The sequence below is a fragment of the Melitaea cinxia genome, chromosome 24, assembly GCF_905220565.1.
Source record: "Melitaea cinxia chromosome 24, ilMelCinx1.1, whole genome shotgun sequence".
NCBI lineage: Eukaryota > Metazoa > Arthropoda > Insecta > Lepidoptera > Nymphalidae > Melitaea > Melitaea cinxia.
Window position 1 is genome coordinate 7,348,143 of NC_059417.1, and position 25,155 is coordinate 7,373,297.

Here is a 25,155-nt window from a genome sequence, read left to right on the forward strand (position 1 = left end):
AGCGTCACACGACCAAATGCGACGGATCGGCAGACATCGGTCACAGAGATCTGTCAATAGGGTACATAAGTACAGGTAAATGATCCTTATACACGTTATAATAAGGCCTATCGTTATAATAAAACTAAGGTGTGATCTTCGGTACCCACGCCCGCTTACTCGTGAACATTTTCGCGGTTGATTGAATCTTTATTTTTCGGAAATGTCGCTTGGTTCCGGTGACGCCTTTTAACTGTTTTGCAATGGGTCAAAAGTTTTTACGTGATTTCGCAAGAGTTACAGCTTTACTATTAAAATTGTGCAATATATCACAGGTATTATTAATTTTATTACAATACGATTTTTTTGATTAAAAAAAAAACAAACTGTTACAGATATTGTTATTTATCCGTATTTAAAGATGTCGTAATAATTACCTCAGTTTCTCGTTTCTTTTTTTTTTACTTGATTTTGGTTCTAATTTTATTTCGTTTACGCTCCGCTTCAAAAACTTCGTTCATATTCACAAAGTTCCCAAAACCGTTTTCATTACTTTTTCTAACAAGTGCTATTTTAAAATACTTTTCAAATATATATTTGTACATTGTACAAAATATTAGCGACAGGATATTAATACCATACAAAGGATATCTCTACGTAAAATCAAAACTTGCTGGCTTCGCGTCAACCGAGGGGAAAAACATGACTCAAAAGAATTCTCAGAAGCGATTTTAAAAGTTCCGCTTTTCTGTTTAATATATGTATATGTGTATTCGCAACACTATATTCTGGAAATGTTATATTACTTTCTCTAGTTTCGCTTGAACTCATTTTGTACGACATAAAATGTCATAATCATAATATCTCCTAGCATATAATTTGATATAAGCCTTAAGACTTGAGAATACTACTGATTTACATACAACTCTAAAGGTCTAGACTACAGAACTCACTGATGTTGCTAGGCAGAGGTCTGATTTATTAAAGAGAAGAAAAGTTGAAGATTAATTTATCAAGCACCTTCATCAAGCTTCCTACTAGTGGTAACGCTTCTATCGAATATTTATTGATTAAGATATATGTTTTATCGCATCGCATTTAACTTGTAACATCCCACTGTTGGGCTTAGGACTCTTTCTCCTTGTAGGAGAATTGGAGTTTAATCCAGCGCGCTGCCCTACTGTAGATTGGCGGATGATATGTTTGTTCCCTACAATGAGAGTAACGATCGCTATCAGGTATTTATGATAACAACCGGGACCGGCGGCTTAACATGCTCTCTGAGGCACAATGAGGAGACACACAAGGACAGACATCCAAACCGGAAAAAAATATTTTTACAAAAACAAACATCCATTCCGAGCGGGAATCGCACCCGCAAACCGTCGGTGTTTTAGGCGACAACTCGCACCACTACACCAGATCGGTTATTGTTGTTTTATGATTATAATATAATTGTTTTATGATAACAAGTAGCTGAGCTTCGTTGTTTCCGATCCTGTGGAAATGTGGGGATAAAAGCAGTAGTGTTATTTTTGATCTCCAGCTATCTAGAGCTACCTATCTATGCGAGAAAGAGTAATAAACGTACATCCATCGTCGTCTCAGTCGTCTACAACCTAGACAAAAAAATCCTAGCACTAAACAGGTATCTTACTCCGAGCGGGATTCGAACTCGTTAATGTTTTATTGCAGCGTTTTAACTTCAATTAATTCAAACATAGTTTTTATCTTTTGCTAATTGAAGGCTGACGTGACTAAGTAATTGCTTTGTGTAAAAACCAGTAGCCAGCGTCTTGTAGATAAGACTGCATACATTATTAAATGCAAAGTTCACGAGATTAGTGCGTTTATAAAATTTAATTTAATGACATGTAAGTTGGAAAGGAAAAAGAGAAGAAAAGTCGAAGCTTAAATATCCATCAAGCAATGGAGTGTTAGCACATATTGTTTGTACTATCCTGTGTTCGGTGTTACAATTGCAATGGATATTTGTATTTGCATAAATATTTCTTTCTGGTTTGGATATCTGTCCTTGTTGGCCTTTTGCTTGTTATTTTAAGACCGCGTCTTGGCAAACGCAGTGTGGGACGTCCTCCGGCCCGCTGGACCGACGATCTACGTAAGATTGCCGGTGTAGGCTGGATGAGGATTGCGGAAAACCGGGATGTCTGGCGCGAACTTAAGGAGGCCTATGTCCAGCAGTAGACTGCAATAGGCCGAACTGACTGAAGTTATTTCTATGAAATAGTCATTGATGACGAGTTAGCACACTGATCGAAGCGACATTTTGTTTCGATAGTGGTTGCAGGGTTGATCTTGTTCAAGATAAGTGTTTGTATAGGCCTATAAAAATTTTTGTTCTTTTGGTTTCCGGACCAAGTCAAAATATATAAGTAAATATGTTAAACATAAACACGCGGTCGTCTGTTCCTAAGTTATATATATAAGAGCCCCGTATCACGATGTTTGACCGGGCTAATCTCCAAAACTACAGGACAGATTACAGACAGACACAAAGGGACTTTATTCAACTTGTAGGCTTTATTTTATTTCGATTATCGACCGTGATAATTTTATTTCATATATGCCATAAAAATATGGCAGCACGAATTTCGGCAGGTCGACTAGTATTTATATGTTTTAAATAAATGTACATATATATAATATAAGCAATACATCAAAAGGCTAGGCAATTATAATAACAGATAATGTTTGAATATCAATTATTTTGTGGAATAGTACATAGTTAGAAAACACCCAAGTCCATGACAGCAAATACAATGAGGGATTTAATAAAAACTTCAACATTTTGCGAAATAATGGTAAAATTAGCAAACAATAGCAATAACAAAACGATATTTTTTTTGCATTATTAAATCTAATTGACAAATAACGCAATAGAAATTGTAGGTATTAATAGCTTTCAATCATTAGAATGGTATAAAAAGATCGATTGAACAAAAAGGAAACATCTTAACACTAGAAAGACGGACAAGGATCAAATGACCCGTTTTGAAAATTTGCTGTCGATTATTCTAGTACTTTTAGAAAAAAAAATACTTGATATTTCATGATTTTTAATAAAATAATATTAGGTTACATATTACAACATTAAACAGAATAGAAGTTGCGAGTAAATAAACAAAATACCTTTACGTTGAAGTTATAATCAGTGAAAAACGTTATTTTGTGAACATTGCAAATAAGTTTGATCATAATTGCAAGTTAATAATCAAAAATTAATAAAGTAGACATACTAATAACTTTATTTTCCTTTTATTCAAAATAATCGATATTTGTCTAAAAAGTGAAACAAATACCATAGCAAATAGTGTTGGGATTAAAAGACCCCTAGTGGTCTTTCGCGGTGTCCTAAAATTTCAGTCTTTGTAGTGTTAAGGTTGGTAAACAAACCTGCCCTGACAAGGTTGACGACTTGCGCCACAACTTTATTCGGAGATTTCATGACGTAACTGAGTAAATTTGGGTTCTATTTATATGTCCAAGTTCTGGACCAACCGTCTGATCCTTCCTTTATAATATCATTGAAAACCATCTAAATTCTCCTTGATTGATTTATTCAGAACTGTAACGTATCACAGTTGGGCATAAACTACTTCCTGTATGAAGGGTCGGAGCTAAATTCACCGCGTTTGTGGACAGCAGGTTAGTGGATAACAAATACTGGCTTGTCTTTTATAATACTACCTATTAAAAGATCGTCTGTTATTAAGGTAGGCAACTTATTACTTTTATGTGTTTTAGGTAACAGATATACGAGTACATATTGTTTTTTAGTCCATACATACAACGTACAGTCGCTGACAACTGCTCCAATGAGGTAGTCAAAGCTAGATACTATAGTTAAAAAAGATCAAAAGTTGTTTCTTAAAATGCAATCATTTTTATGAGTTGATACATTTCTTACTTGAGAATTTAATTACTTCAAATATTCTATTTAATTAGTAATATTTAATTTTCGACCAAGTTTCATCGTTTCTTATATATTTATGTTAAATACATAATATAATTATTCATGTTTTTATCTTTTGATACCTTTAAAACGACTTTCAAAAACATTAATCGAGCTAATCCAGTTAGGCTAGATGAATCGATTTATCAATTATCGAATTCTTTCGTCTATTAAAAAAAATTGGGTGTCATTTGCATTGATGACGTTAGCGCGATGACCATATCAAGTGGCCGAGCTCGATTCACGCCTCTTTACTAATTAAATCTTAGTAAATTATAACGTATGTCTGTAGGAATTGGTTGAACACACCGTTTTAATTTATGATTTAACCAGTTAAGGGGCGTGGCTCAACAAAGAGACAGCGGTGAGTCACTATTTTCTCAACTCTAGACTAAAGTCATATTCATGTATGTTCATATTCTAACAAACGTCAAAACATAACGCATATGAAAATAACTATTATCGTCTAATTACCCCTACCAAAACTCTTGTATACAATCGTCAGCTGTTCTATACAATTGACATTTCATTCATAATGGACAAACTATGAGAAAGTATAAAAATAAGTATAACACATCATTACCGAACGTTAGTCGGTTGAAAATTTAATAGCTTTTAAATTATATATTTACTTTCTCAAATACTCTATGGAGTATTTTTACAATATTTAAGTGTATGTTACTTTGTTCTACTTTTGTAAGTGATGTACGAAATTTGTAACTACTTTGTTTTCATACTGATTTTAGATCGTGTGTATTGTGCGGTAATTTTCGTTATTCAAATGAAATGAAAGAAATTTATATGAGACAAACGGTACTTAAAGATACATAGCTAACACAATGACAATCATTATAACACAAAAAAAAAAAACAATTACAATAAAAAAAATTAGTATTTCATTATAAAAATAGGAAATGTATTGTTATTATAGTATCAGGTTGGTAGGAAAAACTGTTTAACGAAATAAAAAGTATCTTACAATTCTTTTAGCTTAGTGAAACTTAAAAGATTACAAGTTCTAATTAGGGTTGTCAGCTCTAAAGTTAATTAATTAAATAAATAAGCCTAGTAGCGGGATTTTACAGACTGAATAATACATAAGGAGTTACATCAATACTTAGGCCTTGTAGAATCATACTGTTATATATACATTAGTTATATATTAGGTCACTTCACTTTATGCAAGATTTCACAAGGAGCAAGAAGATTCGATACGTCACATGGACCTACTTCGAGAGACATTACGCAAGAGCTCATTTGTCCAGTTTGGCAGACCATACCATATTATTAGCATAGTCGCACATTGTACACTATTACAAAATTATAATAAAAAATAGTTCGTAAGTAAATTAATGCTTAAATAATACGAAAAAAGTATATAAATATGTAATTTAATTAAAATAATATACCCTATTAATTATCATATCTAGATGACATTTTCTGACTATATTATTATAATGACGTAATTCAGTTTTGTAAGAATGTATTACAAGTTTAATGCTGTGAAAATACTGCATAAAACTTAAACGACTTTTGGCGAGACTTCAAAAACTTACGCTGAGCTAAGAACTTAAAATGTTTATTTAACTTACTTTAAACTCTAAAAGTGCTGAAATATTTATTTATTTACACTTTTTGCACACCGACACAAAAGTAATATAAGTTTAAGTAATTAAATAAAAAAATAATAATAAATTTGCATTAGTTGAAACAGGCGGCCTTATCGCAAATTAAAGCAGCGATTTCTCCCAGGCAACCTTTGGGCAGAGGACTAGAATTGATTGTTAGTGGGGATAGCGGCGCAAAATAAGTGCTACCAAAAGAAATATAACGATTTATCACCATACTAAAAAGCTTATCTTAAAACTAACATAAGCTATAATACATAACGCGTTTTCTTGTAGTTTACATACTATAAAAGACATTTTTGTAGGCTGCTAATATATAATGTAGCTTTATACACATTATACATTATTATGAACGCGTCGCCGTAACGATTGACTATATAGCATTAAAAATGTATCACTAAAACTAAAACAGGCTATATTACATCGCGTGTGGTCGTATAGTTTAAAATATACAAATTCATCAACCGATATATATTACACTACTAAAGTATAACTACTTATCGCAATATTCAAATTTTACATTACTAAAACTAACATAGGTTATTTTACATCACGCGTGGTCGTAGTCTACAATATGCGATCACTCTACCCGATATTATTTGTTTCCGTTGTAACTTTCGTGAACATTAGACGCGTTCTACTTTATCGTCTCCAGCTCGTTGTTTGAATGAACATAGTAAACCCGTTTTTGTGAGTCGAAGTAAAATCTGTTCCTTGCATAATATTTGTTTTGTTCTATTTCTTTTCAATGCGAAACAAATAGCAAATGCGTTACAGAAAAAGGCGATCTTTATGGTGAGACAAATTATCGTATTGCATAGTGTATTCGAGTACATGAACGTCAAAATAAAGTGAGAAAATAGCATGTTTGTTTTCGAATTATGGATTCGCGATTCTCCGTTTATCACAAGAAGAGATTTAATAAACAGGAGTTAAGCTTTAAATTAATTTTTTTAACTCCTTGAGCATCGAATTGTTATTCCCTCATATTTTATTTTATTTTATAATTACGAAACATAATAATATAACTTTAAAACATTTTACTGCATCAATATTATTATTTTAATTAACAATTATATAAGCGTCATAATCAACGACCCCCAGAGAATGAAAGCCTGTGTAGGAATTCCAACACAACAGATATACCTACAAACGCCCAGACCGCGACAAACATCTGTATCTAAACTATTACTATACAGAAGATTTATATTTGTCTATGTCTATAATAAACTAGCGGTACCATACGTGCATTGCTACGCTTTTTCGTTTTTTTTTTGGTCGTACTATATCAGAAACCTTTGTGGGCTCATGCACAACACTTTGCTGAAAATCATGACATAATCAAATTAGTTTACGATTCTCTAAAGTATATAAGAAGACAAACTAAAAAACAACACTCTTTCACCTGGAAAATGCTAAGTTATCGGTCTAACAGAAGAAAACGAAATAGCCGAAAATCGTATACCTAATACCCAATCCACGCGGGCGAAACCTTGAGCAGAAATTTAGTGGTCTATACTGTACAATAGCTGGGGTAGTAACAAGCTGTGATTATAGCACCAACCCACATAATTAATTTATACAGGTGACGGTCACGGCTTAGCAGACATATACGAGTAGTTAACTTCCGCATCGTATGTTATTACGGATACCAATGTTGTTGATACTTGCAATATGTATTCTAAAAGTACACATATTAATTACTATTAACGATATTATTCAAAATCAGACAGAAGACATCCAGCAAAACACAAGCTCGGATAGATTTGGATGACACGGGTACACGTGGTACCACTGATTCTGATGATTCTGCTAAGAAAAATCAGAAAGAAAAACAAAACTCAAATTGCTCTTACAATACCCGGGTAATCGACCGTTACACGTGCCACATGTTTAAACATGCTCATGTAAAACTGAACGTCGGATGTGTGTCACGTCATACACAATATATTCGCGAGTCACAAATACGGTGACACACTTAAATTTAAACAAAACCGATCGATAGTTTACCGTTCAAGCACCGTTACTGTTTTAAAACGTTAATTTAAGATAATAGATTAGCTGTCGAGCTGTCGCAAGACTAATTAAAATTTACAATCATACCGTAACGTTTCAAATTAGGATTTCATAGATAAAATTTGTAAATTTAATCAAAATTGAATGAACGATATCTAATATATAAAATTCTCATGTCGCGGTGTTTGTTGTTTAACTCCTCCGAAACGGCTCGACCGATTCTCATGTGTATCTGATCTTCATCTCATGTGACAATTATGTGTGCATATCGGGTAGGTCTGAGAATCGGCCAACATCTATTTTTCATACTCTTAAGTTATAAAGGGGGGGTGATCAAGGGGGTTAATGACATATATGGCAAAACAAAGTTTTGCGGGGTCAGCTAGTCTACATGTATAAATGAAGTGAAATGTATGTACGTATATAAATTTTGAACAACTGCACCATGGACAATCCTGTTTATTCTGTATGTTGGTATTGCTATTTTCGAACTAATCCGACCCCAGCACATTGATTTATCAAAAGGTTAAAATCTTGTTTTTGGTGTCCGGAAAAATAAAACATTTACCAACGCCCGAACCGCAGAAATAATTATGTTGCGGGGATTAAACTAACAGTATATAAATTGCTGTGACCATAACGCCAATGAGTCGTTACCATCTAGATACGTTTTTTTTTTCCATTTTATGATAAATAGGTACACTTTACAAACAAAAGCGAAAGCCGGAATGTCTTGCTAGGCTCAAAACTCGAGAACGACTGGAGCGATTTGGTTGTGGTTTTTGCTAACACTTTGTAAAAGGTTCTTGCAAAATTTAAAAATTAAGAAAATTGCGCAAAAAATTAAAAAAAAATCAGATACAACATTTTAAAAAATGTGATATTTCAGGAAACGTAATAATTATTTCAACTTAACACATTTGACAGTTCCCAAGGCAGAACCGTTATACGTATTTAAAACCGCTTATTGTACAAAGTTTTCATTACATCTATTCAATTGTTTCTATTAAATTCGTGAACACGGCAGAAAACAATAAAAATATAATTTTTTATCTTTTGTCCTTATTATTCAAATAATAACTAATGAAAACAATACATTATTTATTAAAGAGCGTGACGAAACAGCTACGAGTATTCCGATTGTCGATAACAATGACGATGTAAGCAATTATTTTGCAATATTGTTATAATGTCGCGTGGATTAAAATCATAATGCATACAAAATATGTACAAAATTTTTATAAATTAATAATTGTTTGCTGGCAAACGTAAAAACAGTCAAGTAAATACGCATTATTTATTATTACTCCAAAAATTGTAATCAGATCTCGATGAAATTTAAATGTGACCACATGATAAACATCGGCTTTCGATTAAATTAAAAGTTATCAAAATCGGTACACCCAGGTAAAAATTATGCGGATTTTCGAGTTTCCCTCGATTTCTCTGGGATCCCATCATCAGATCCTGGTTTCCAACAAAAAAAGAATTATCAAAATCGGATCATCCGACGAAATTATCCCCGAACATACATAAAAATTTGAAGAAGAAATTTGATTTTTTGAAGTCGGTTAAAAATATACCTCCGCGTGATGATGACCGCATCAAATTGCGTATTTTTTTTTTTTTTTTTTTTATAAAGACAAAAATATATATTCACGAAAAAAAGAGACGGCAACACGTTCAACGGGTCAGCTGATATAATGTACTTTTTTAAGTTTCAACAAAGACGGAACAGACAACAGTGCAAGATGTAGATTCAGGAACTAAATTCACATTGACACAAAATAAATTTGTCTCAAGTGAGAATCGTTACTATTGCGCTGGACAGTTTTAAAGTGGTTATTTCAAGACTTTGTGTAACTGTAGTCCATTTTTTTTTTAATTTTTACAAATAAGTTTAAAACAAATGAACTTTAACTAAGTGTATATATATTTTTATTTTATAACATTAAGTTTATTATATCAATACTATCAGGTTTGTTTACATGATTTACGATAAAATATTACCATTCCCGACATTTAGAGAAAAAGTCCGATCGAAAAGTGAATTTCCATTAGTCCCGTTTTTTCTTATTAAAGATATACTTAATTTTAGTTTTTTGGTTTATAAAATAAATATCTCTAGGTATTCGGTACAAAAAAAATGTAACAAGTATCATTTTAATTATAAGATATTTTTTTATTCGAACTTGAATGAATGAAAAAAGTATTTTATTAACGATTTAAAAGTTTAAATTATATTAGGAATTCAAAAATATCACATGGATCTATCAAACATCATGTATTTGTACAACAAAACACAAAACAAACAAAAATCGTAGAAAGTATGTAAATAATGTTAGATCCACGGAACTTAGATGTAAATGTTTACATTTGATGCCATTAATATCACATTAAACAGAGGCAGCGTCGATGCGTTTGTGTTACAGGAAATAAACATCTCGGTCGGTGAGGCTGGAGCAGACTGGGCGATTTGTTGAAAGAAAAGTTAGAAAAATACTTGCATCCCGACTACAATACAAATATGCTTTATTATTAACTAAAAAAAGGATATTTTTACATCCAACGAAAAAATGTATGTATAAAGGAGAACAAGTATGTACAAAAGGCAGTCTTATCTCTAACCATATCTTTCAGACAACCTCAACATAAAAGGGACATGACAAATTGACAATGCATTATGGCATCTGCAACTTCGCTAAAATATTGGGATTTTCAAAATAACAGTTGCGGTGAGTGAGACCCGTTGAGTCAAATGTTTATAACATTTGATACTACGGATTAATGTCTGCAAACAACTATAAAGTTACGAAGCTACGTTACGAGAGAATAGAAATCGACAGACGTTTTTCTTTTTTCCGACCTGTCAAACGACTGAAGTCTTGTTTACTAGTCACTATACTGGTCAGTATCGATGTTTGTTGAAATTTTTCAATTTTCTTAAAAAATTTAATGAAATCGGTAAAATCGTTCTGAAGTCATGCTGCGAGTGTGACAGTGATTCAGATTTTTTTTAAAATAATAATAATGTATAAAGGTCGATGGCGGAGGACTTACCTATAAAAGTCTCTTCAATTTTTTGCATAAAATTGATCTCACAATTATTTAGTTTTTCAGTACATAATAGTAAAATTATAACCTACTAATCTTCCGAGCGTTTAAATCGACCCCTTACCCCTCCCTCCCCGTCTTAATAAATAAATAATTAATTATCTTAAACATAAACAATAAGTAATTAATACACGTATTAAGTATTGTTAAACCGTCTGTGCTGGTGGTTGTGGTGTAATCGACGCCACTTGAAATAAACAATGCAGAATTAATAGCTTAGTACTTATATATAAACGAAGTTACCACAAACTTTTTATATAATTTAAATGCTTTAATAAATAAATAAACGGTTTACACTTTTAAAAAAATGAAGTACGATAAGAAACTAGCAGTGGTGTTCAGAAGTAATCAAGTAAGCACAACACTAACACAAAACGCCCATGCGACGAGTGACGAGCCAAATCGAAACCGCGACCACTAGAACAACAGTTATCAACAGCGACCAGTATCTTTATAATCATAGCACTATAAGGATATGAAAAATTGTATACTTACCTAATATTGAAGTGCAATTTTTTATTCATTCATAACCGGTAGTTTATTTTGAGGAAAATTATAATAATTTGCGGTTATATTATTGTGAATTAACATACGTAAGTTAATTTAATTCCAGGAACATTCAATAATAATGAGCATTGTTATTTTGTATTGTTTTCGTTTCTAAAAAAGATTGGAAGCGTTCTGTGAATATTGAAACATAATCCGCGGACGGGCCGTGCTTATTTATCGTAATTTTTCATTTGTTTTAGTTAATTCCGAAACATATAACGTATTACAAAGTTTAGTGATTTCAATCACATTACATCATTAGTTTTGCAAGATCTCTTAACAAAGACTATAAAAAAGATATTTTTAAAAATTTTATCTCTCAATAATATATTCATTTTAAAGTTTCGTTGCGTCGCATGGAAATGAATCTTAGTATACTGAAATTATCCGATTTGGAACATAAACGTGTTACTTAAATTCATTATTTATTGTAAATGAAAGAGCGGTTTGATGAGAAAAAAACAGTAGACTATTATATTTATTTTATTACTAATATACACATAGCTAACATGATAATATAAACTAGTGGCGCCCAAAAGTTGAAATTCGAGCATAATAAAAAAATTAAAAAAAAAAAAAAAATTATGAAAATAAAGGAACCATTTTAAAAAATTTCAATTTGACTACGGACTTGACAATCAAAATTAAAGAGTAGAGTAATATGCGTGTGTGTGTGTGTCAAATACATGGTAGTGTATGTAATGTTTTTTTTTTTAAATTGATTTAATATATTTTAATGCATAATTCAAAAAAATATTATCACTGTGCACTCCTTCTTTATGTAAACTATAAGTGTGCGAAATTTCATACTCCTCCGTCCGCGCAATTTTCGTAAAAAGGGATACAAAGTTTTTGCTTCGCTTATTAATTTATAGATATAATAACTACACTAGACGTAACTTGTTATTATGATACAAATTTTTTTATTCATTTATTTAATAACAACTGACAGAATTAATTGTTTAAAAATTATTACAAAGAGTTTTTATATTTAGATGTTAACATACTACTATATGATTCATCACGGCCTGCTCTTTAGAAAAACAAATCGTACCTACAACTATTCAAAAATTTTTAAGTTTTACAAAGAAAATAAAGGTGGAAAAAATATTACAAAAGAAAGCGAGATATTGTTCAATTAATTCTTATCATAATAACAAGCTACTTCGTACTAAGTGTAGTATAATTATTTATTTATTTATTTACAGCAAAAACAATTAACAGTTTAACAGTGCACGGTGAGACTTAGCTAACTTATGTTAGTTATGTATTATAACTATATAGTATATTTATTTAGACGACGTTAACGCACTGGCTATTGCGCCAGCGGGGTCGATTCCCACTCACGACAGACATTTATATCAACCATATAGATGTTAGTCTTGGTCTGGGCGTTTTTGTGTATTGTATGTGTTTCCGGACCCCCAGCACAGGAGAAAATCCTACTAGGAGATCCGTTGAGTGTGAAGCGTTTATTAATATATGTAGCAAAAAAATATAACACTTTAGAAGTTGCCGCGACACACAGTTGAGATGGATGTAACAAATTAATTTAAGGTACAAACTTATTATACTATAGATATAGATGATGAATATTTGAATTAGAAAATTATATAATACTAGCATCCCAACCCGTATTAACAAACCAACCGGTATTTAACAAAAAATTCAAAATATTTTTTACCTAATATTTTTTGAAAATAATATAGCCTATGTCACCGCGGATATAGTGTAGCTTCCCAACAGTAAAATAATTTTTAAAACCGGTTCAGTAGTTTCGGAGCCTATTCAATGCAAACAAACAATCAAATCTTTCCTCTTTATAGTATAGATATAGTCAAAATTAAATAATTCCTTAACGAAAGCTGTCTATTAGTGGGTAACTAGTATGAAATTTGCATTCATGCCAGTGAATTTGTACTTTTAATTGATTTATTACATCAATTTCAACCATCTCTCAAGGCACCTTGGTATGTAATCATATTCTTACCCAATCTCTTTACTATCATCTCAAATGATTAGTATACTAGTTGCATAAAATTAAATTAATTTAGAACGTTTTACTTTTAAGAAATTTAATCGTAAGGTGTCTTTCATTAAGTAATAAGTTTAAGTATGAGAGATTCTGAGAGGTTGTTATCATATCAGCTGAGAGCGATCGTTACTCATAGTAGGGAATATATCCGCCAACCCGCATTGGAGAGCAGCGTGGAGGATTAAGCTCTGATCCTTCTCCTACATGGGGAAAGAGGCATATGCCCAGTAGTGGGATATTACAGGCTGTATTGTATCGCTTTTGTGTTGAATAGAGACAACTTAATTCTACTATTGAAAAGTTTATATTTATAAAACAATACGAGTATAAAATTATACTTAAACAAGTTTTAAGTGTCACTTTTAACTCGACTAATTATAATTTTATGTGTTTAATGTAACTATTTAACTTACAAGGAACAATCTAGCCTAATTTATAATCTTTAAAATATTCCATTTTCTGCCTTAAAATACCTATTATTGAAGAAGGTTAAACGATATAGAACAATATACTAAAACTTTAAATAGCAAAGCAGTACTAGTTATACTCAGGTGCTAAAACGTATTATCAGCTATTACGCTTTATATATTTATGATCGATCCTATATTGAAAAAAAAAAATCATTCGTTTATACAGACTTTAAAAGGAGGTTCTTAATTCGATTATATATTTTTTTGTATGTTCTCATAACTTTTTACTGGGTGTACCGATTTTAAAAATTCTTTTTTTATTCGAAAGCTGTTGCTTTTCGTGAGGTCTCGACGGAGCGATATCTGATGAGTAGATTTTTAGACTTATCTATAAGAATGTATTTTGTACTATGGCTGTCGATTGAAGTTGTTTTTTTTTTTTAATGAAAACTAAAACATTAGAACATCTCGCGTTCGAAATTACCAAAGTAAAACGAATATGTTGTTTATAGTAAGCTATACAGATGATTATCGCTTGTACATAGTAATTCGTGATCTCCTTATGCTGATGTATGCAATGACCCGACACTGGCGGATACGAAACACATTGATTTTTTGCTAGCTTCGTATACATAAATACGAACTTGTTCGGTTTTTTTTAATCAATATTATTTTCTAAGCTGACTTAACTGACAATGAAATCTAATTTGCGCTGTTAATATCCAAATTATCCACATGCTATTTAGACAAATTCAAATCCTACTTTATTATTGGACAATATCAATTACCACATTTTTAAAAAACCATTATAAAATACACACATACGCACACACATACGCACACACACACACACACGCACACACATTATATATAAATGAATGTTTGTCTGTATGTCCTTTACAGAATCGTAAACTATGCATTTGATCATGTCATGATGTTCAGCAAAGTGTTGTGCATAAGCCCATAAAGGCTTCTGAGTTGGTACGACCAAAAAAAGCGTAGCAACGCGCGCAGGGTAGGTACAGCTAGTAATAAATAAAAATGCAACAAATTAACGAGAAGTAGTAAAAGAGTAATAAAGAGAACAATCTATTATGTTCAGACAAAATCAAAATAAAAAAAAAATAAACTTAAAATCGTATTTACCGAACAAAAAAAATATAGTAATAATTTGCAGTTTGCAATTTTGGATGGAAACAGTACAAAATAAGAGCCACAAAACTGAGGTCAATGACCGTTAATTCTTGGAACTTGTAATCCTTATCAACGAGTAAGTGAAAAAGATTGTAAGAATCTCAAAAATCGATAAAAACGCACATAATTATTGATTTATATAGGAAAGAAGAAACTTTAGATGATATTTTATTACTCAAAATAACTGTTCAATTAAATGTCATTCGATGTGTCGAGTTTTTACAAATTATTACGATACTAGACGACCTGCCCGGTTTTGTGCGTTTATGTCTGTCCTAACGAAATATTTGACACTTAACATCTCTCCTTGATAAGCTGGCTTTTAAAATCTTATGTTTAGATTCAGAATATTAACGAATTAAAACTATGATATAGGACACAGCAAAAATTTCTTGCACAACATCTGGAGCAACCAGACTAGGAAGTTATTATTACCTCTTAAAGAAACTATAAAATTAAAAACAAAAATTATAAATAAATGACGTTTTAAAAGATAAACATCGGTTTTTATCCTCTTCGATTAATAGTTTAATAATTACTTTTAAGGAAATTGCGCGAATTATATTTTTATTTAACTCAGCACTATTTGTAGTATAATTGACATATAAAATACTAAACCTTGAAAATAAAAAATACGTCAAATGATTGCTAAATCGCAGTCATCATAATATAAAACATATTACGTTATAAAATTGGAGTAAAACATTATTAAATTATTATCTATGTATGAAGAGATTTAAGATTTACGGGTATTCCAAGTTTACGAATATATATTTTGATACTTGTAAATTGTAATTTACGATTTAAGTAAATAATGTTCTATTAAAGTTCTGATTGATGTAAAAGTTAAAAATATTTTTAACGTTCTGTGAAAAATATGTGTGCTCCCTAAATAAGATTATGAATGAACCTGAACTCAACGGAGTGAAAAAAAAGATATGTGACAGCGTATAAAAACTTTTCTCTGAATACCTCATCCAATAGTTAAAAGATCAAGGGTTATAAAAACTATTTGTTGTGTTTCTTACGACCATTAGCACTGAACTATAAATAGATTGAAACTAGCTTACCTTTCGTGTCTCCGTGCAGTGTTCTAGCGGAGGGTGCGAGGCCGAAGGGAGCCTTCGGAACGATCGCTGCACCCTTATTCTTTTCGAACAACGCTTTACGTTCACGGAGCGACATTTCGGCGGGGTCCTTCTCCTTCGACCTGGGGCTGCCGGCCTCGAACATAGCCGCTTTAGATAACACGGAACTCCTGTCCACATTGGCGTTTAACCTAGGCGCTAATCTCCTAACAGCCGGCGAGCCTTGAGATGCCGGCCTTTCATCTTGTTTTGTTTGTATACAATCATTCTCCGTATTGTCGTTTTCTTCCCGCTCGACCACATTATTTTCTTTGTCCTTGTCACTTTCACAGTTCTCATCTACGTCTGATTTACTCGGTGGCGTCGGCGCCTTGTACTTTTTGATCGAAGGTTTTTTCGACACAACGACCGGTGACGAGGCCACCATAGTAGCCATGTTGAGGGTTGAAGCTGCACTGGGGGTTGTCGCGCTCTTCGGTCCCTGTCGGTTGTATTCGTGTTTCGTCGGGGCGAATTCGTAAACGAGCCGTGATTGGGTGGCGGAGACGCGGCGGTACCCCTCGCCCTCCTAGGATTGGACAAGGGCAGCGGACGGCGCGGGGTGAACACGTGCTTTCATGAGTTGTATCGATACACCGACTCCGACGGTAAGTGGGTTAGCGACGAAGTTGCATCATGACGTTTGTTGTTACGTAATTAATTAAAAAACGGGTCAGAAAAGCGGGTTAAGTCGGAAACTTGTACGGATTGAGAGGTCGTTGTTTTTTGTCGACGAGCCGCTCTGTCGTGAGCCTCGGGAGGCGTCGAGCAGTCAACTGGCGCGTCGAGCCACCCGGTGCCACACGTGCGGAAACCGGCCGCCGATAATAATTATTTTGACGCGCACACTGCGGGACGTTGCAGTTTCATACGAGGATATGTTAATGACGATCAATTTTCGGTTAATGAGGACGTTGCGTTAAAATAGTAAACAAAACAGAGCAAAGCCCCGGCTGCACGCACGATTTGAATAATATACCTAGAATATGAATCACGAAATAGATAAAATGAAAACAATGCAACGTCTTAAAATATACACGAAACGTTGAAACCGTTCATTAGGAAAGAAAAGCGAAAGAGCGCTGATTGTATTTGTTTTCAATCTTGAACGTAAACAGACCGTTTCCAAATAGGTCTCGGCTCTTGACACAAAGGCCGTTGTTAACTTTAAAGAACAGCTGTATTATGTACACCCTTATTACTATAGATGTAAGGTTTACGATAGGTATAGTGGATATTGTATGAGTGTACGCTAATCGTGAACAATGATCTTTTTCACTAAAGACAAAGGCGCTACTTGTTTCCACTCAATTCAAAGGTAGTTTTGAAAAGGTTTTTCTGAGAAACTATGGAACAGATTTGACATAGATTTAACCACTCTATTAGTCAATATTACGCATGCACCTCGCAGCTATGACCGAGTTTTTTCTTTTTCTTTATTTATTAATATAAATTAAGTCACCGGATCATTTAAACATTGGATTAAAGCTACTTATATATTAAGGGCGATTATTTGTTGCAACAATAAGTAATCATATGTTAACAACATAACTTTCGTCGGGTGGTAAAACACAATTTGTTTATACTTTGCCATAACGCTCAAATTTATATTCACGTGGTCACATGAGTTACCGTTTGTTTTTTTTATATAAAAAGTATTTTAAATACAATAGTCACCGACTCCGATTTTTGACATAAAAATTTTATACGTAATACATATAAATTATTTAACAATTAATTAACGACATAAGGTAAATGTTCTATTAAACTAAAATTACAAAATACAGCAATTTATTACGAGTTTCCTAATGATGGATGTTAGTCACGCCTTTTAACTTTATTTGATTTTTTTTCATTTTACATTATAATCTATTTAAATATAAATAAAACGCCAAAATGTATGTTCACTCATAGCTTCCGAACGTCTGCAACAAATTATGACAAGGAAAAATAAAAATATATGGCAGGTATTACAAAGTTTACTGAATCAGTAGAGTTTTTAATAAAAGTACTATTTTTCTTCTTTTTACTCTAGCTCTTTCTCTGCCCAAGCGGCCCGACTATGGAATTCTTTACCCGTAACTAGGTATTAGGCGTGCACAATAATTAGTGTCATTTAAAAATAATTTGAAAGGTCATTACTTAAATTCGCTAATTAAGTTATGAGTTTATAATTATGTCACTGTAAACATATAATGTTGTTACTGATTTTTAGCTATATTTCTCTTAATGTTTTTTTAATATGTATTTATGTATATGTAGTTTCATGCCTGCAAGTTTGTCTATTTAAGTGTATGTATAGTTATATATGTTTTTATATATATTATTTTAAAGTACACTTCTATGCCCCTTTATTCTTATTCATATCCTTTTTCTAAAGGTTGTCTGGAAGAGATCGCTCTTTAGCGTAAAGAACGCCTTTTATACATATTTCTTTTTAACAGACTTAAAAAAAAGGAGGTTTCTCGCGGATAACTTCGTCGTTTATTATCCGATGTCGATGATTTTTTGTTAAAAAGAAGATATCCAAGGTGTAGTACCATGATAAGGAAACCAGGATCTGATGATTGTATCGCAGAGAAACCTTAAGGAACCTTCGAAAAACGTAGTAGCGACTAGTGCGTGTTATTTTTTTACGTCTACTTAAGTTGTATCACTTGTCAATGTAATTGAAGTCGGTATTTTTCGTTTGCTAGCAAAAACAATTTTGTTTTTTTTTTTTCTTGCATAATTTATGTTACCTACAGGTTTCTGGTTGTACAATAAAGTATATTTGTATTGTGTTGTATTGTATGATCAAACTACGTATATATGTTACATTGTCAATAACCTACTCATGTTATAGTTCTCATTATTTACTATGAATGGTTTAAGCGGCCTTTCTTTACAATAGCCACATTTTCTTATGCAACAGAAGAATTTATTGCACTACGGTTTGAAAACTCAGTGAAGCTAATCTACAGTGACGTGTAGCGGGTTACACGTAACTTTTTCTTTATTGTTACAAAGAAACCTTTACCCAACATTGGATTTATCCGATTGCTGCTAAATCATGGATAGTAATTCGATAGATCTTATATACAGTTTGATATATAATTGTTCTATTTCACCATCGAACTCCATTCAAATTATCAAATTATCGTACAGATAACGCTTTCTCAATCTGTAAAACCGAGTCGTAGTTTATTTCCTAAATTGAAAGAGGTCCTAACTTTGCCTATTTTACCTCCTCCTTATAACTAAAGTAACTTAGTTTGAGATTAATTCCATAGTAAATATTTACAATTCAGCCTATACCATCCCAGGTCCATCCATGCTGGTTTTAGGCCTCTTTCTCCGTGTAGGAGAAGGGTTTGAGCTTAATCCACCTGCGTATTGGTGGATATGTTCCCTACCATGAATATAGAATTTAAATAAAATTTAATCCGCATATATAATATAATAATTGCACGTATTTTTAAAATCCATACCAAATTTACGTACAACGCAGTTAAACTATCGATTTTATCATTGATACGTGTAATTACCGTATCCAAACTCGAGCGATGATTTTTCACTGTTTTTCGTGAACAACAACGGCCTCGTTTATTTCAATTAACGGTGACGCAATGCGCTCGAAAAGCGGTAAAGAACCACCTAACAAATACCTAATTACACAAGGTCACGACTTTGGGTTAGATAACATTGTTTTTAAACTTTTCAAGTTCATTCATTCATTTCATCAAGATGGTTCATAACTAAAGACTTTTATTAAAAAATATTATAAAATACTAGCGACCCGACCCGACTTCGCACGGGTGCAATGCTGATACTAAATATACTACAGAATGTCTTTATTTATAGTATGAAGCTAGCTTATAGCATGGTTATTAACATAATAACAACATTCAAATATGCGTCGTTAGATTACACGTTGTTACAGAATGCGTTGAAGAAATAAAGGTTCACTGCTCGTTCCCCGTAGGTGATAGCGTGATAATTTGTAGCCTATATGTTGGTACTTTTTGAGTTTATCCCGGACATACATACAGACAAACAGACAAAAATTCTAAAAACTATGTTTTTGGCTTCGGTATCGATTGTAGATCACACCCCAAGTATTCTTTAAAATAAATATTCAATGTACAGTTTTGACTTTCTTACCATTTTATTATATGTATAGATTTAAATATATATATATATATATATATATATATATATATATATATATATATATATATATATATATAAATATAAACATTTTATTAAATGAATATTCAAGACACAATAAGTTCTATCAAACACCTCGATATTTAAATTTATTAAACATTGCCACTTAAAATATTGTTATTCATTTTAATTTTTTTAAAATTTTTGTTACCCAAATCTTGTTTGCGCGTGTCCTTCTAAAGACATTAGGTATATTTTAATATGCAATATTAGTTGTATTATTTTATTCTAAGAGATTTATATCTTCGACTACAGATCGGCGGTCATAAAAACTATTAAGTGGTATTTACTTAGACCAAACAATATTTTGGTAATAAAACATAGCATTTCCACAGACTATATTATACCTCGTGGTATTTTTAACACTCATATAGTACAAAACTTTTATAACATTTGAGTAACAAATAATTAATAACCTAAGGATAAATATCAAGGTTTTTCACATTAACTAACTTTTTTTTCACATTGTCTAACGTGTTGTATTTTCACTGACATTATCAAGAAGTATGAATGAAAGATTGACAGCTAACATAAGCACATATTATTTCATTATTATGACCGCTTAGATAGCTTCAAGTATGCGTTAGTTTATTAATCAATTGTTTTTAAAGTGACCCTAACGAAACTATGATAGACGCACCCCAAAATTTGAGGTCAACAACTTCATATTTTAACGGTTAAATATTTTATAATTCTTGCTTTCAAGTGACAGACTCCTGATTCAAGAGATAATATGGTTACGTAAATATGAATCAAGACCATACGATCTAAATATTTTCTAATTATGCTTTATTTTCCTATTTTTTTTTAAATCCAATAACTCATAATAAGTTAAATTTTCAAATGCTAAATAAAAAAAAAAAAAAAATCATGTGACATAGCGTAGAACAGATAAATAAAAGTAAACATACATTATTAATTATTTTAGGAGAAACTACTTTTGCCATTTTGTTGCAAATTTCATCGCTTTTAAACATTTATTTAGACTGTCCCGTTAGTGTCGTTAATCGCTTGAAAAAATGAAATACTGATAGAAATTGACATAGTTTATTAAAGGGTCACAATAGGGTAAAAACGCAAAGATATTAAGATCTTAAACGCTGATAAAGCTGATAAAGTGTATCTCAAAGATAATTTCAAAAATAATATAGTTTTCATCAGCAGATGATAAAAGAATCCTTTAGTGCCTGTTTCACTTCAACTAATAAACTTCAACTTTTAGATTCAGATTGCAAGTCATAATATCTGATAAAGTATAATTTATCGTAAGAATATATAAACATATTTCATACGCATTTACATATTGGATATCGTTATGCGTCCGTTAGGATCGCTAGACACAGGTATGCTAATTAATTTTAAAATGTCACGCTTCGACCTATATAGATGATTGAATTTGAATTTTATCTCGAGAGAATTGCTTGCGGTAAGGTCGCTGAGAATCTTGTGCTGCTAATACTATATGACTACTTATTTAGGTAGTGCAAAGCAGAAAATATCTTGCTAAAAATATCGTGCAGCCGGACTGAAGAATTATCTCTTTCTTACAGAAGATCGCAGCTGAATAATAGCGCTCTCAAGTAGCGTTCTCTCTGTGGCGAGTAATGTGGCCAGAGCTATGGGGGAGACTAAGGGTAAAAAAAAGATAAGCATTTTTTTGATTTAACATCCTCATGTATTGTACCTTCATTGAATACTTTCTAATACTCAAAACAAAGGTATTGTTCTACACTCATAAAATAGAACAAAATAGATAATGGCTAACAGTGATTTCGTCGACACAAAGTACTTTGCAAAAACCATTTATCTGAATTGAAAGTTGCAGTCCATTCAACATCTAACAAAACGTTTACAAATAATTAAAATAGATTAACTTTGGTCACATAAAAGAAACAGAAACGTTTAACAATGGTGTGCTGACATGCAAGTAAAAAATTTTGGAAATAAAAACAGGCAGTTAACTTCAAATAACCCTATTTGTATTAACAAATGATTCGTATTTTTACTTAAGATAACATAAAGATATTTTTTTTTTATAATTTCTAAACAAAGGTGAAATGTCATAAATGTAAAAAAGGAACAGAAGTAGCAACAGGTAATATTTTATCCCATTATTTACTTATAAAAGACGTGATTTTATTTTCTTTGTTTAATGAAAGAATTGACTGCATTTTATTCTATACATTTATCAAATTTAAGTCACCGGTAATAATTAATAGTAAAGAAATTAAATAAAATTAAATTATAGGTACATATTATTAAAACATACAACTTAACCTTGAGTTCGATGCACTTACAAATAAGGTCGGTCCCAGCATCAAGATTTAAAAAAAAGGCTCAACGGGTAAACGATACGCAAAAACTAAGTTCAACGTACTGTAACACAAGGAAATTAAATACATTACGGACGATCTCAAACTTCTTACAATGATATGGCATTTTAAACTTGAACGCTTTACAAGCCTGGGAATAGAATGCTGATAAATTATGTAGGCTTCTAATAAAAGTGTTTTGTAGTAGTGATTATGACGTTGTGAAATTGTCATGTGTCATTTGTCTTGTTAGTTGTGATAATGGCACAACTGTGAATCGATTGCATCAGACGAAGTGTCAGTGACACGTCAATTGTTGAATTACCGTTTTTGTGACTGTCTCATTTTATTCAGGAAATGAATACAATACATTGATTCACGTAAAGTGTAATGTATTAAATAAATAAATATGTTTTACGCACCACGATTGTCTGTTACTAAGGTGGGCAACTTAATAGCTATGTTTTGGTAAGAATCAACTGATATTTTTTATAGGTATAATTGTGTTTGCTGGCAAACGAAAAAAACCGACTTGAATTACATCGATAAGTAACACAACGTAGATAGACGAAAAAATAGTCAGTTGAATACGCGTTACCAAAGATTACTCAAAAAGTTGTAATCAGATCTCGATGAAATTTAAATGTGACCAACAAAATAAACATCAGCTTTCGATTACATTAGAAATCATCAAAATCGATACACCCAGTAAGTTAATTATGTTAAGTTATGCGGTATAATACAACGTAGGTCGCCAAAAATGGCGTGAGCTCGTGTGTTTTGCCCATAGTCACCACGCTGGGCAGGCGGGTTGGTGACTGCAGGGCTGGCTTTGTCGCATCGAAGACGCTGCTGCCCGTCTTCAGCCTGTGGATTTCAAAGCCAGCAGTTGGATGGTTATCCCGCCATCCGTCGGCTTTTTAAGTTCCAAGGTGGTAGTAGAACTGTGTTATCCCTTAGTCGCCTCTTACGACACCAACGGAAAGAGAGGGGTGACTATATTTTTTACTACCGTAGCCACACAGCGAAGTAAGTTAAGTTCTGAAGTAACATACATTTAAAAAAAATACAATCGAATTGAGAACTTCCTCCTTTTTTGGAACTCGGTTAATAACAGGGGTGACAAACGAGCAGACGGAAAAAATCAGGATTACTGCCAACTGCGAAAATGGATTTGTGAAATTTCTTTAAATTCTATTTACAGATATTATATTACAGGTATAAGAATTATTTTTAAAACAATAATAATAATAAGTGTAAACAATATCCATGTTCGGTTACTAAATCAGTTCGATTTGTCTTATCTTTCTGCGCTAGAGCTAAAACTTTACTGAACTGGTTATAAGTAATGCCTTATGACATTTAAGCGACTAATACATGGAAATAATCTACATATATACAGGTAAGTACATTGAATATCTATCTGTTTACCAAAACCTATACATACCTACACTTACTCGATTACTAGCTAACTAGACAGACTTTATTAAGTTTTCCGAAACTCTCTCATTTTCCTGTGCTCTTTTCTTAATTTGTCAATCCATAAGAAGAATCTAAGTAAAAAAAAGTACAGATACGCAAACATTAGTCGTAATCTGAGAATGATTCATCAGCATTATTATAGCAGCTACTAGTCAATTACTTAACGTCATACGTACTATGAACTTCTAAAGCGTTGCCTACTTTTGAAATATGTATCATTCTAAAATGAAAGTAAAAATTATGTGGTATCATTGGACACCAGGTAGGAACGAAGTTCCTTCGGATAGTATAGAAGCAACACAATTTGAAAAAAAAATGTTGAATTTTATACATGTTTTCTAGTTTTTGATTTTTTTTTTTTTTTAATTTTTTTGGTTGGTTTTTAATTAAGTACATAAATGTATTTAGAAAATTTGGTATTTTAGAAAACAACAAATACCGTAAAATAAAATAAATCAAACAAAATAATAATAATTCAAACTTAAGAGAAATAAAAAAAACACGTCTTTATTTATTTTTGTCGACAGTATAAAATTACATAAATAATTTTTAAAAAAGTTTACTAGTAATATTTTAGTTTTACAAACGTCATATTATACAGTCGTGTGACTGATATTACGTCACTTCCGTTATATATTTTTCTTACGGTTTTAGTATCACATTTTTTTCAGTTCGCTCGCGTAGCCAAATGTCAAGCCTGCCGTAAGGAACTTCGTTCCAGAAAATAAATGAATAATGGCGTATAAATAATAATATACCACACACAAATAATTTATTAACAAAAGTATAAAAACGTTTTAAAGATAGAATCAGTAACAGAAAACAATGAAAGAACCTATGACGTTCATCTCATCACTGCATCACACGCGGTAATAGGATGCGTTCTGGAATGTTAGAAATAAAAGAATTCTACCTGATTAAGAATTCATTCATTACATTGTCCTATAACAAAGCAACCAGCGCGGTATCACTCAATGTTTATAGCTACTATTTTGCTGTTAAGTCTTATCGTAGTGTTTTGTAGTTTACCGAGTAATCCGCCATACTAATTTTTGATGACGTCATAAAACTCTTTTTACTTAATACTTTAATAGTTAAATAAAGTTTTTTTTAAAATAAATTAA

General features: G+C 31.9%; 1 protein-coding gene across 1 annotated transcript in view; it reads right to left on the reverse strand.

The window, feature by feature from the left end:
• LOC123665356 (anillin) overlaps positions 1–16,425 on the reverse strand; it is a 42,236-nt gene extending 25,811 nt beyond the window's left edge. Inside the window, exon 1 of the mRNA XM_045599669.1 lies at positions 15,972–16,425. Coding sequence (XP_045455625.1) covers positions 15,972–16,425 — 454 coding nt within the window. The remainder of the gene's footprint in view (positions 1–15,971) is intronic.
• Between the last annotated feature and the right edge of the window lie 8,730 nt (positions 16,426–25,155).